General features: G+C 44.1%; 1 protein-coding gene across 1 annotated transcript; it reads right to left on the minus strand.

The window, feature by feature from the left end:
• Positions 1–2,326: 2,326 nt before the first annotated feature.
• On the minus strand, positions 2,327–3,268 carry LOC105809969 (olfactory receptor 9I1-like). Its single transcript, XM_012643878.1, has one exon. The coding sequence runs from the start codon at positions 3,266–3,268 to the stop codon at positions 2,327–2,329; it is 942 nt and encodes a 313-aa protein (XP_012499332.1).
• Positions 3,269–12,848: the final 9,580 nt, after the last annotated feature.

A 12,848-nucleotide genomic window follows, 5' to 3' on the forward strand; every position in this document is an offset into this window, starting at 1 on the left:
TTTTCATTCATTTATTAATGTATGTAATTAGCAATACAGCATAAATGCCATTTTCCCCAGTACCTTCTACATTAATCAGAAGGTAATCCCCTAAAATAAACTAAAACCTCATTTTATTTTTATCCACTTGGTGTATATCTGAAGCAATTGTACATACATCAGATACTATACATATATTAAAAATCATTCATTTATAGGCAGAGTTGGTTGCCACTCACAAAGCACAAATTGGGAGAAGAAGAAGGTAGCTCCCACCACCACCAAAATAGCAAACCCACAGTCTAGCATTTTGCCTGTTTTTTTGTTTTTTGATTTGAAGGTTTTTCTTGCCTTTAGTACAAAAGATGCCCTGAAACGGTGGTTTCTTAAGCCTATTAACACAGCCTGGCATATAGTAGGAAGTTAATGAAAATGTGTTGACCCCTTAAGAAGGATTAGCTAATGAACATTTTGATGAAGGGGTGGACGGTTCATGTGTGTCTGAAGGTCATACTTTATGGAAAGGAAAGTGCACCAGTGAAAAGGTGGGCACCACCGAAAACCTATTTCCCCAATCTCACAATTTTGCCAGGCATCGGTCCTAGACCGACATCATGGTCATGCAGCTGCTACCTTTCTCTAACCTAATGTGTATTCTAGGATGAAACATACAGTATCCCATGAAAACCAAATGACATGGGAGACACCAGTTGTTGTTTCTTAGACAGAATGGGTCAACTTCCCTCCATCTCCACCACCACCAGCCCCCTTTGCACCCATCACATTGCAGCCAAAGGGGAGCTTTTTAAAATTCAGATCTGGCCATTTCACACCCTGCTTTTGGAATAAAGTCCACAAGTCTCTAAGCAAATCTGCAAGGCTATGTGACCTGGTTTCTTTGGAATTCACCAGTTGCATCTCACATTAAGTCCCCCTCATTCATTCTACAGCCTCACTCTGGCTTCTCTCCGCTCCTCAATGTTTTCCATTTCACCAGCCCTTGCATTTGCAACCCTATCTAGTTCGCACAAGCCATGACCATGGCATCCTTACTCTTTAAGCCTCTGCTTAAATGTCGATTCCTCAGGGAAGCCTTTTCTGACCTCACCAAACTAGTTCAAAACCCTATTATACAGTATAACAATAGCAATGCCCTGTGCTGCTTCTCTTGTTCCAGTTTCCAAAACTGTAAAAAAAAAAAAAAAAGTTACCTGTGTAATGGTTTATTATCTGGCTAGGCCCCAGGTTCTAATCTCCATGCAGAAGGAACCATGTCTATCTTATTTATTACTATATTCTAAACCTAATATGATGTCCGATACATAGTAGATAGTAACTATTTGCTGAATGGATGAATAAAATTGTGGGGTCTCCATGGAGATGTTTCTCGTTTCTAGCAGATGTGGAGGTCATTAAAGGTGGCAGTCAGATTCATAGTTATCTGTCTTCTCACAATAAAGTAAATGTCCTAGAGGAGATGGAAGTAGATAATGGTTTTCATTACTGGAGAACAGGAAATAACTTGAGTTAATTGAGGCAGATGGTCCATGAACAATGCTTCAGAAATAAAATAGAGCTTCTGACCTTTGGTGATCAAGAAATATTACAAAGTTATATATGGGACTCACTTCAGCCCTACATCTAGATCAAATTGTTTCTAATAATTAATGCAGATCATTACATCTGTCTTTAACACTACAGCATCTTGGTGCTCTATGCCATCTTGGGAAGTAGCTCACATACACTAGTAGAACATTTCCCAGTTCATATCTCCTTTCCCCTCTTTATATTTTTCCTGCTTAGTTGCTTGAATTTTCCATGACAAATGTCTAAATTTGATGTGACTGAATATTAAGAAAAGTTTTCTTTTATCAAGGCTGATATCCACTCCAACATCCATAACCCTTGACTGCCCTTGTTATGCAAGTAACGAGCTATTGTTTTGTAATCATTCTGGGTACAAAAATGAGCTTAGTAGAAAAAAAAATTCAAGGAGCTGAGAAAACACCCAACAATACCCAGAACAGATAAGAAAAATAAATCTTAGATTTTATAGCATGTTATTATTTACAAAGACCTTTGGCATTCCATCTCTCTGGATCCTGACTAAAGATCTCTTGGCATTTAGTCACAGCAAGGCAGAAATTTTTACTGATGCAAGAACTGAGGCACAGCGTTTCTGGATCTAGGTCATGGATCTAATTAAGAAAGTACTGGAAACCAAATCTACATTTTTTTTGCCTTAATATGTGTTTGTAATTATGAGATCTATTTCATGTGTTAAGGGAGCAAGACAAAAGCCCAGAAGATGATTTGCAGAAACTTCTGGATTGACAGAGCTGAAGTCTTACTCTGCTTGGGAAACCCTCATCCTGCTGAAAATTTTCTTCATAGCCTCCTTTACTTCTTTGTTTCTCAGGCTGTAGATGATTGGGTTTAGCATGGGAATAACCACAGTATAAAATACCGACACAATCTTGTCTTCCCCAAGGGATCTGCCCATGTTACCTTTCAGGTATATGAATATGAGTGTCCCAAAGAAAAGAGCCACTGCAGCCATGTGAGACGCACAGGTGGAGAAGGTCTTAGCTTTGCCACCTGCTGCACGAACCTTCAGAATAGCCCGAATGATGAATAGGTAGGATATAAGAATCACTGAAATGCTGGTTGTGATGAGGAAGAAAGCTAAGATGTAGATTACCTGCTCCTGTGGCCTAGTTTCACTACAGGCAAGCTTCAACAGGGGTGGGAGGTCACAAAAGAAGAAATCTACGCGACTGGACTTGCAGAAGGAGATGGAGAACGTACACCCAGTGCGGACCACGGAATTGACCACGGCACCAGCATATGCCCCAGCCACCAGCCCCAGGCGAGTGTGTGGTGTCATGGCCGTGGCATAGAGCAGGGGGTTACACACAGCCACATAGCGGTCATAGGCCATCGCAGCCAAAAGGAGACATTCAGTGCTAGCACAGAGGGTGAAAAAGAAGAACTGGCTGGCACAGCGCTCATAGGTGATGACCTTCTTATCTGTCCTCAAAGTTGCAAGCAACTGAGGAACAATAACAGAAGAGTAGCAAATGTCCAGGAAGGAAAGATGGCTGAGGAAGAAGTACATGGGAGTCTGGAGCCGAGGGTCGCTCTGAATTAGCACGATCATGCCGAGGTTGCTCCCCATGGTGATGAGATAAAGGGCCAGAAACACAAAGAAGAGACCCATCTGCAGCTCTGCCTGCAGCTGGAACCCCACCAGAACAAATCCCGTAACCATGGTGCCATTCTCTGCCATGAAGCCAAGGTCATCTGTTGAAATTTAAAAAAAAAATAAAATGAAATCTCATTGAAGATAAATTCAGGTGATCCTGGCTTGACTTGATTGTTGCTCAGTGATGATAATGAACTTTTACATTTGTGAAGCACTTTACATTTTTCACAAACTTTATTTCCCTTGATGCTTCAGAAGTCCTTGGAAGCACATATTGTTAATCCCATTTTTGACAGAAGAATATGAGGGTCAAAGAGGCGAAGTGACCAGTTCCAGATTTCACTATTAGTAAACAGGCAAAGCCTGGGCTAGAACTCAGTTAGGCATTTCTAAACTGCTGTCGGGTCCCAGATTGGAAACCTAGGTCAGCCTCAGGCAGAGCCAGAAAACTCTTTGTTGGAGAAGCCACAGCGGTGTAGTGTTAAGGACATGGGCTTTGAAAGCAGACGTAGGTTTAAATCCCTTCAGACCTTAAGCAAGTTAATTAACCTTTCCTGAACCTCGGCCTCCTTCTTGGTTAAATGGGGATCATAATGCCAAAGTCACAATATTATTGTGAAGGACCTCATTTATATAGTGTATGTTGCACAAAGTCTGACTTACACTTAGAATTATACTAAACATTTTCTAAATTCTGGGATAATATGAGTGACATACTCCTAGGTTCATATACATTCTAGAATCATCTTATCTCCAAGTCCACAACCTCCTGGAGTTCCAAGATCAACTCTACCTTTTGGGTATTGTTTTTGATGTCCACATGAGCACAATGGATTTGGGTGCCAGACAGTGAACCATGGAGAGCAAGCACTGTTAGAATCTCTGCAGCCTGTTGCCTGCCAAGTTGCTGCTTCTTCTCTGTTCCTGCCAAACAGCATGGCCTGATTTCCAAGCTCTGCTATTATTCCAAAGGACCTGTCCCATTTTTTTTAAATGCCACGTCATTATCAATCAGCGAGATACATGAATCAAGCCATTCCAGAATTAGCCTGCAAAGCTCATTAAGGGACAAAGCATCACACTGAGTTTAGAATTCTAATACAGATGGGTTCTTGCCAGGTATTCGGACAATTCCGTCTCTGTGCCTTTGGATGCTGATGATTGGGTAATGAAAATAGTGAATGTGAAATTCAGAGGTGATCCTTCTTGTCCTGTTTCCATCCTTGAAACAAAAACTGACTTTGAGAAAGATCTCATAGGACTTCAGATAAATAACAAAGTAAAATTTGGATCAATGTTGGCAAGAGCTGATCTAATGATGGAATAAAGGTCAGCATCTGGTGGTTTTTCCCCCTCACTAAATTTTTGATAGTGTAAATATTTAGGTTGTTTTCCTATACTTAGGGCCAAATCGTATCCTGATCTTCTCCCAAAACAATGACTTGCTGTGTTCTTAAGAGGAGTTTGTGCAAATCATTCTGACCAAAGGGAAAAAAAGAGGCTATATTTATTTATTTATTCGGTAGGAATCTACTGAGAACTTACCACGCACCAGGCACTCTCCTAGTTGCTTGGAACAAAACAGAAAGAAATCCCTGCCTTTGTGGAGTGGTAATTCTAGTGGAGCCAGGCATGTACAATATATGTTTAAAAAAGAAGAAAGATATTCTTCTACCATGATAGAAGATAATAAGTGCTATGAAAAATGAATACTGCAGGGTGTGAGGAATTAAAAGTATCAAAGTAAGGAGAAGGGTATTAAACAGGACTGTCAAAAAAGACTCATTGAAAAGGTGACATTGTAGCAGATATTCTAGGAATCAGGTAACTATTTATATTTATTTGTGCACATCATTTATCCGTAAATAATAGAATATAAAGACATAAATCACCAGCAATGGACCACCCTGCTCTCATTAAAAAATATACGGAGCTTTTCAGGTTCTTGTGAGACACCTTCGAGGCCACTTTGCCCAGCAGTGTTAGCCTCCTGATAGCAGAGAGAAGCCCCCAAGGTACCAGAGGCTCTGTGATCAACCTAAGATCACCCAGCGTAAAGGTAAGGCTGGAATCCCAGAAATCTAGCACAGTGGCCAAGAAAATAGGCCCTGAAGACAGAAAGAGCTTGTTCCAAACACAGACTCAGTCATTTCTATTTGTTTGACCTTGGACAAGCTATTCGACCTCGAGTGTCTCAGTTCGGACATCTAGGCAGCAGCAGTAACAGCCCTGCTGTGCTGTGAGAAGGAGAAGATATCATGAACAGAAACAGCACGCGCCGTGCCTAGGACAGAGTAAACATTCAACACGTGCAGTTGTTACGGAAGTGATCCTTCAACCACTACGTGGTTCAGCCACTCAGAAATTTAATTTGTCCCCACTGTATTACTGAGGCTCAAAGTAGGTAAGCCATTTTCCCAAGACCGCAAAGTTAATAAACGGCACCAGGACTTCTGGCTCCGAATTCACCGTGCTTTCTGCTCACCTGCACCATGGCCCATGACTTCGGCCTGGGACCTGGGACGCTGCTGACCAGCTTCAGGCAGCCCCAGCTGGGGAAGCACAAGTCCGGAGACACACTACGTTCCACCACCGCCCTGAGAGACACTTTTGGTCTCTGCTAGGGAGGGGAAGAGCTATTTTCCCCTGGGGGGAGAGGCATGGTGGGGCATGGCAGTGGCTCGTGCTGGGCCAGAGACAGTATGTGGTAGGAAGGCTGCGAACAGCACCTGGAGGCCTGAACTCACGTCTGGGTGCTGCCACTGAAGCAGGAGCCTCCCATCTCTGGGTCTGCGTCCTCACGTGGAAAGACTGCACTAAAGGACCTCGAATGCTGCATCCTGTGCTGTAACATGGTGATCTCTCTTCTCCTCTTAAAAGCCCAGTGGGAGAGGGAAAAAAAATCTATTAATGTTAATGACAGGCATTACGAGAGTACTCACTGTGTACTAAACACTGTTCTATGTAATTTATGTCAAACTGCCTCGTTTACTTCTCACAACACCCCAACACAGGACATATCCTTGTTACTCCTATTTATAGACTGGGAAACAGGGGCTTGCAGAGCTTAAGCAACCTAGTTTAGGTAAACCCCTAAGCAGGAATTTGCAAACTCTGTCAGACTCGAGGGTCAGGCTCCCAACCACTGTCTCATGCCTCCTGAGTACAGTAATAAGGAGAGCTACCACGTAGTGAGCACCTCTTTTATGCCCAGGACTTCGCTGGTGGCTTTTCATACCTTACGCTCTTACACTTGGGCAAGGAGAGAGGAATATAAGTTAAATAAAGATTTTAGCAAATGACCCCAGCTCTGAGTTGAAAACACCGTGCATGTCCTCCTTTTCATAGTGTCATTGTTATTCTTTGCTTCTTGTCTGCAGGGATGGGAGGCTTGAAGAGATGCTCACGGCTGTCGTAAGAATCCAACTCTAATGAGGAGTCTGCGCCCACCAAGGCCCGTGGTCTCCGGCATGGGTTTCAGTTTTGAGACAGAAGTCGTGGCAGCCAGACTTGCTCCCGGCTCCTCGCTGTCCTCTGCCCACCTGCACTTTCCCTTTGCCCAAATCTCATTCCTAATTTTTAATTTATTTTATCTTGCTGCATGTCATGCATTTTTATAAGCCACTTCAAGTCTCTCTTGGAAAGCGCTACTGATGAATAAATAAATACAAAATAAAATTGCCCGTTTGCCAGATGTCAGGATAATCAGAATAATCAGCCATATCAGCATCAGACCAATAATGGTGCCGCCAAAGGACTTTGCCAAATGGGTTCTGGAATGACAGGGCACAAACAGTGGCTCAACCTAAATCAGGCTGATTTGTGAATGATGGAAAAAGGGAGAAAATGGAAAACCTTGGGGAGGTCTCCTGGTCTCTAAGGCTATAGCCAGTTCCTGAAATCTCTGTAAATCAAAATCCCAAAACAGCGACTGGGACTTTCATTTTGAGACAGTGAACAGCATGAAGGGGGCTGGGGAGAGGGTCTCCTAACTCACGGTACACTCAGCGTGATCCTTCTGGGCATCAGCTACATCCATTTTGCAGTCGGGAGAGGAAAATTTTAAAGAAAACCAAGATTGCCCAGTGGTTACTGATCTTCAGAGGAGCTAGAAAGTTTGACTATCTCCAAAAACAGTTCTACCCTGCGTCGTCTAAATTCCTAAACTGGTCCAGAATGATTTATAATCCTAGATAGAACAGCCAATCAAATTCTAGACAGAACAGCCAATCATTAAGATTAGGGAAAACAAACAGTATCTTCACAAGATCTCCAGGCAGGGAGAAGAAACATGAATCCATGTGGCCTCAGAGGAAAATATTTGGTCCCAGGCAGTTTAGATAAACTAAGTTTCTGGGAAAGCACGAATAGAACACTGAAGCAGCAATTTCCTGTTTTTGAAGCCTACAAAATAGTTGAAATTGCTGGCTTTTAAGGATGCACAGAAATAAAGTGAATCCTTAATGCCATCGTGAACCCACCACGTTCCACGGCATTAAGAACATCAGCATTTAACGTTACCGGCGATCTGTTATCTAATTGTCATTCGGGCACAGAAATTTTTCACTTCCAGACGAGCCTCCCCTGGTAGACCCCTGTAACTCTGAGTTATCTTTTCCCCACATTAGTTATGTCTGCCCAAGGCCCACAGCCTCGTTTCTACATCAGCCAATGGTAAACACACCCGGGATAGGTGATACTCACACATTCCAAGACTGTAGGAGAAAGACCTCGAGATTGTCTGCTCTTTGAGATTATTAATGCTCCCCAAACCCTGCGCCGAACTTCAGAAAACTAATGGGGGTTTCAAAAACGAGAAAGTCCAGCAAGCTTTAATAGGCTCCATCTGTCGTCTTCGAGCAGAAAAAGCACTGGGCTAAGAACCAAGAGGCTACCATGGATCAAACAAGAAAATGCATGGGCAGATGATTATAAAAGTAGAACGTTTGCACTTGCGAGGGATTGCTATAAGTGCCTGGAGATCAGCTTTATAACAGTACATACTGTGGGAAATATATAGCCGGGGATCTAAAGAGTATTTATATAGCTCAGCAAAACTAATCTACTTAGATCCTCCAAGTCAGGTTTAAAGTTATTTAAAAATGGTGAGGCATAAAGGTTGTGTAGCGTGCCCAAAGTTATATAGCCGGTGCTCTCAGCTGGAATTATGCAACAAAGATTTATAAAGGCTCTGCCCATGTACTCTGTGCCAGGCAGCAGGCTGGACACTGGGGACGCAGTGATAAATATATAGAACTAAACAGACACGGATGACAGTGATTCTCCCTCTGCCATAGTCAAACTGGCATCATCTGCCTGTTCTGACTTAAAGAGAAAAGAGGAAAAAGGAATGAGGTACAGGATGCTTTGGCTGCCACGCAGTGTGTCAGGGTGGACTTGGGTGGACACAGAATGTTCAAATGGTGAGAAAATATAGCAGCTCCTTCCACCCACACACTGTCTGTGCTCAGGTAGAGAAGTAGTTCAAGCTGGGGATGAAAATAGAGTCTCTGTTCAAGAGCTCCCTGTTTCCCTCAGAAAGTTGTGTGGAAAAACTTTAATTGGCCATTTTCTAGTTGAATAAAAACTCATAAAGACATAGAAAAACGTTTCCTGGCAATACATTTGCATCGAAAAAAACAGAACGGCAGAACCAGCGTGGTATCAACGAGCCAGGATGCTTCGAAGGTCTGTCACAGTGGGGTCGAATCCCAGCTTGTCATTAGGTGCCCTGGACTTCAGCTCTTTCACCCGTAAGATGGGTGCAGATACTACCCAACTCACGAGAGTGCTGTGAGGGTGAAATGAGGTGACATATTGCGTGTCCAACAAAAGTCGGTTCTGTTGCACACAATGGAAGGTGCGAATTCCCAAAAATTACAAATTACCTTCATAATCCCTCACTTTAGAACATTGCACACCCGTTTTCTCATTTGATCCTCACACAACCCATTTTCAGATGAAGAAAGTGGGACTCGGAGAGGTCAAATGGTATGTCCAAGGGTCACAAAGTTAGGGGAAAAAGCAACCAGAATTGGGACCTGGGCCCTTTCCACTATACTGCAAAACCCCTCACCAAGATGCAGTTGAGGTACAGATGCCCTGCCTGAAGATGGGAGACTGAGGCAAAAGACATGGTCGGGGCAAAGTGAGGTTCTTCCTCACTTTGTAATCCTGCAATGAATTTCTAGAATGGCATGGAAAGTCTGCCCAAATACTGACCTCGAGTCTTGCCCTTCTCCTTCCCCAGTGCCTGCTCCCTCCGATGACTGTGTGCAGTAGAATCTCGGAACTTATGGAGTCTCTAAAGGCCGTGGCTCCACCCTCCTCCTTTCAAACAGAGGAAGTAGCAATATCCCCATCCTGCAGATGAGGAAAGAGAGTCCCTGAGATGAGGGGAGTCTTGCTTACATACCAGCAACAATGGGAAAGGCCGGGGTGACCAGAGCACAGCTCTCCTGCCGCCTGATGAGGTGCTCTCGCTGCTGCCTGGGCAGCTCCTCCTCCCAGAGTCTCAGCACAGCTTTTCTCATGCCTGGAGCTGCTCCAGCTCTCTGCTTCCCAGACAGTCGTGGGAGCAGATGAACTCCCCTTCTTTCAAGGGGGATCAGGAGGAGAGAGGGGTTGTGATGATGGGGGTTTCCAGGCAGAGCAAGCCTCACAAAACACAAACATGAGCATCAGTCCTCCTTAGCTCTGGCTGGGGCTGCTTCACCCTCTAACCTCCTTAGAGCTTCTCCCAAAGTCAGTGCCCAGTGGACCAGCTCCTAAATGAGAGATCTTGATTACCAATGCCTTCGAGGTGGCCAAGCACCCACGTACAGTAGCTTCATGGACCCTGAACTGAAGGAATCTGAGATTTACCTGCCACCCAGAACAGAAATCCCCTTTTCAGCATCACTGACAGCTGATCTCTGAGCTCACAGTGACCTTTTCTGACCAATCACTTTTATGGAGCTTGAACAATTCCAAGGATGGGGAAATTACTCTTCCATGGAAGAGAGTGTTCTGTTTAGAGCCTACCTATATCTTCCAGCTCTGTCTGTAATGTCAATGCCGTCATGCTGAATCATTCCAAATACCTGCCAGAGTTTTACAAGCTTCTTAAGAGTTCAACACAAGTTGCTACTTGTCCTTTGCATGTACTCAATGTAAGCGCTTACGTTTAAATAGCCTCCCTATTTTTCTAGGTGATCTCACCTATCTTGTCTCTTCTGATTCTGAAGACAATCACCTGAAGCAGGTACAAGCAAGCAGGAGAGGCATTACCAGTCCCATGGTGTAGATGAGGACACTGAGTACCAAAGATGCTAAGCATTTTGCACGACTGCAAGGGAGAGGCGAAAGTATTCAGACCCAGCGCACTGTGCTCCTCAGCAAACCACACTTAACTTTGACCCTAATTTCCAAATAAACAAAGAGGAAAAACTCCATTTTAGATTAGAGGAAACCAAGATTCTGATTGGCAAGTACATTTCCAGTCTGGATTGTGATTCATTTTCTCTCTGATCTACTATGGCCACACTCACCTTCAGCAAGACCCAGAGGTCCTTCCCCATCAGAAGGCTGGGCTGAGTGCAGGCAGGATGTGGGGTCTAAATGGGGCTTTGGGGGGCCCAAAAATAGACATCATCAGCACCTGCATCTCACAGGCCCCAGCATCCACAGAAACTGGCTCAATAGGTGCTGGAGCTCTGTCCTATCCTAGGCTGCATCCTGCACTCCAGGAAGGCAGTTAGAATCCTGAGGCAGGGGAATTTGCCACTGACTGGGGTTTCTAATCAGGCCCCAAGCTTCTAATTAGGCTTCTCCAATGCCCAGAGGAAAGGAATCCTCAGAAAGGGGCCCCTGCAAAGTCAACTTTCTCAATTCCACCCCATGCAACCTTCATCTTGTCTGGCACCCCCTACCCTAACTCAACCTCATCTTGGAGATGGGGGAGATACCTCTGTGATTCACTCTCTGAGGAGTCGTCATCGACCCAAGGTGATGCTGTCTGACCAATCTCATTTGCAGAGCCCAAGTGAAATAAGTGACTTTGTGAAGTCCCGGCAGGCTGCTTCCTCGGCTGAACTAATATTTAGTTAGCTGTGTGTGTAGTGCTCAGAGCAGTGCCCGGTGCATCATATTAGTTTTATCCCCATTTAACCCATCGAGTCTTCACAACCACCCTCTGAGGTAGGCACTATTGTTACTCTATTCTACCAATGAGGAAACTGAGACTCAGGTGAAATAACCAGTCGCCGCCACACAGGAAGTAAGGAGAAGAGCTGCAATTGGAAACAGCGGAGGCTGGCTCCAGACCCCTTACTCTCAACCACCCGGCTGTGCTGCCTGGTGTCATTCAGCCGATTATAAGTACAACTTATTTAGTATAGAAAACTTGGACAGTGTCAAAAAAGGCTAAAGGAAGAAATGTAAACCATTTTAATCACACCATTCCAGTAAGCACTGTTAACAGTTGGAGGGAAACGCACCAGAATATAATTATTTAGCACACAAGCTTTGGCAGTAGACCACTCAGGCTCAAACGCCCCTCTACCTTGTGAATTTAAGTCAATATGTCACCGTTCTACGCCCACATCCTGGGATGGTCATGGAAGTGGAACAAGATGATACATACAAAACACTCAGAACAGGGCCTGGTACTATTAACATCCTTCCAGAATTTTTTTCTATAGGCATTTGCACATTTTTTTAAATTGGGATGAAAGTTCACGTAACTATTTTTATACTGTTCCACGGGGGTGAGGTAATAAGAAAACAATTAACTGTTAAGGAATTACTCACGTGGGAGGGACCTGTAACCCACTGTGATAGCCTGAAAAGTGGCAAGGCCTCTCGCTGGGCGGCTCGTGAATGCTGGGGCCATTGAACACCACGCCCTGAGACGCCGTAACGTGAAAGGCCAGGTGATCACAGGAAAAGAAAAACGAGCTCTCAATCTTGCCAAGAAGTTGCTAAGATTGCCCTTTTCTGATGTCCCACGTGCTCTTGAACAAGCTTAGGGTAGTCACCACAGCCTGAAGGCCAGAGACTTCTCAAATTTTCTGAAATGTGGAAATCCTCAAAACTCTTGAGTAGAGCCCTCCCCAAAAAAGTTGTGTGTGTGTGTGTGTGTGTGTGTGTGTGTGTGTGTGTAGATATGTGTATACACATAACATTGTTATATAATGTAAATGTTACATAAAACATTGTAATATATACAAATATGTGTATGTGTGTGTGTGTGTGTTATATCTCCTAATCTTGACAGACAGGGAATTGTAACATTTAATTTAGAAAACTTATTAATAAAGATAAATGTATTTCTTATCCTCACATTTGATGGAGGAAATTTATATTCCAAAAAAATTTATATCCTTAATCTGCTATTTTGCTTCATCTAACACCAGCAGCCACTACCAGTGAAGCAGCCCTGCCCACCAGGAAGACCCTGAGTCCTTCATGGTGTGTCCTGCACAGGCCCACTCCCCAGGCAGGCCAGCTGAGGATATTTTACATCCCACCTTCTGTGGAGGTCTGAGTTTAAATCCCTTACCTCAGAGGAAATTCCCCAGTTTCCGGCATAGATCAGTGGCCCTTCCCAACTCCAGCCACGCAGCACTCAAGAGCTAAAAGCACAGATGTGTGTTGCAACATGCTTATGGCATTTGACCTGCAG

The sequence above is a fragment of the Propithecus coquereli genome, unplaced genomic scaffold, assembly GCF_000956105.1.
Source record: "Propithecus coquereli isolate 6110/MARCELLA unplaced genomic scaffold, Pcoq_1.0 Scaffold202, whole genome shotgun sequence".
Classification (NCBI taxonomy): Eukaryota; Metazoa; Chordata; class Mammalia; order Primates; family Indriidae; genus Propithecus; species Propithecus coquereli.

Excerpts from the sequence above, each read along its gene's own strand:
- LOC105809969 (XM_012643878.1), bottom strand. The coding sequence starts at position 3,268 with ATGGCAGAGAATGGCACCATGGTTACGGGATTTGTTCTGGTGGGGTTC.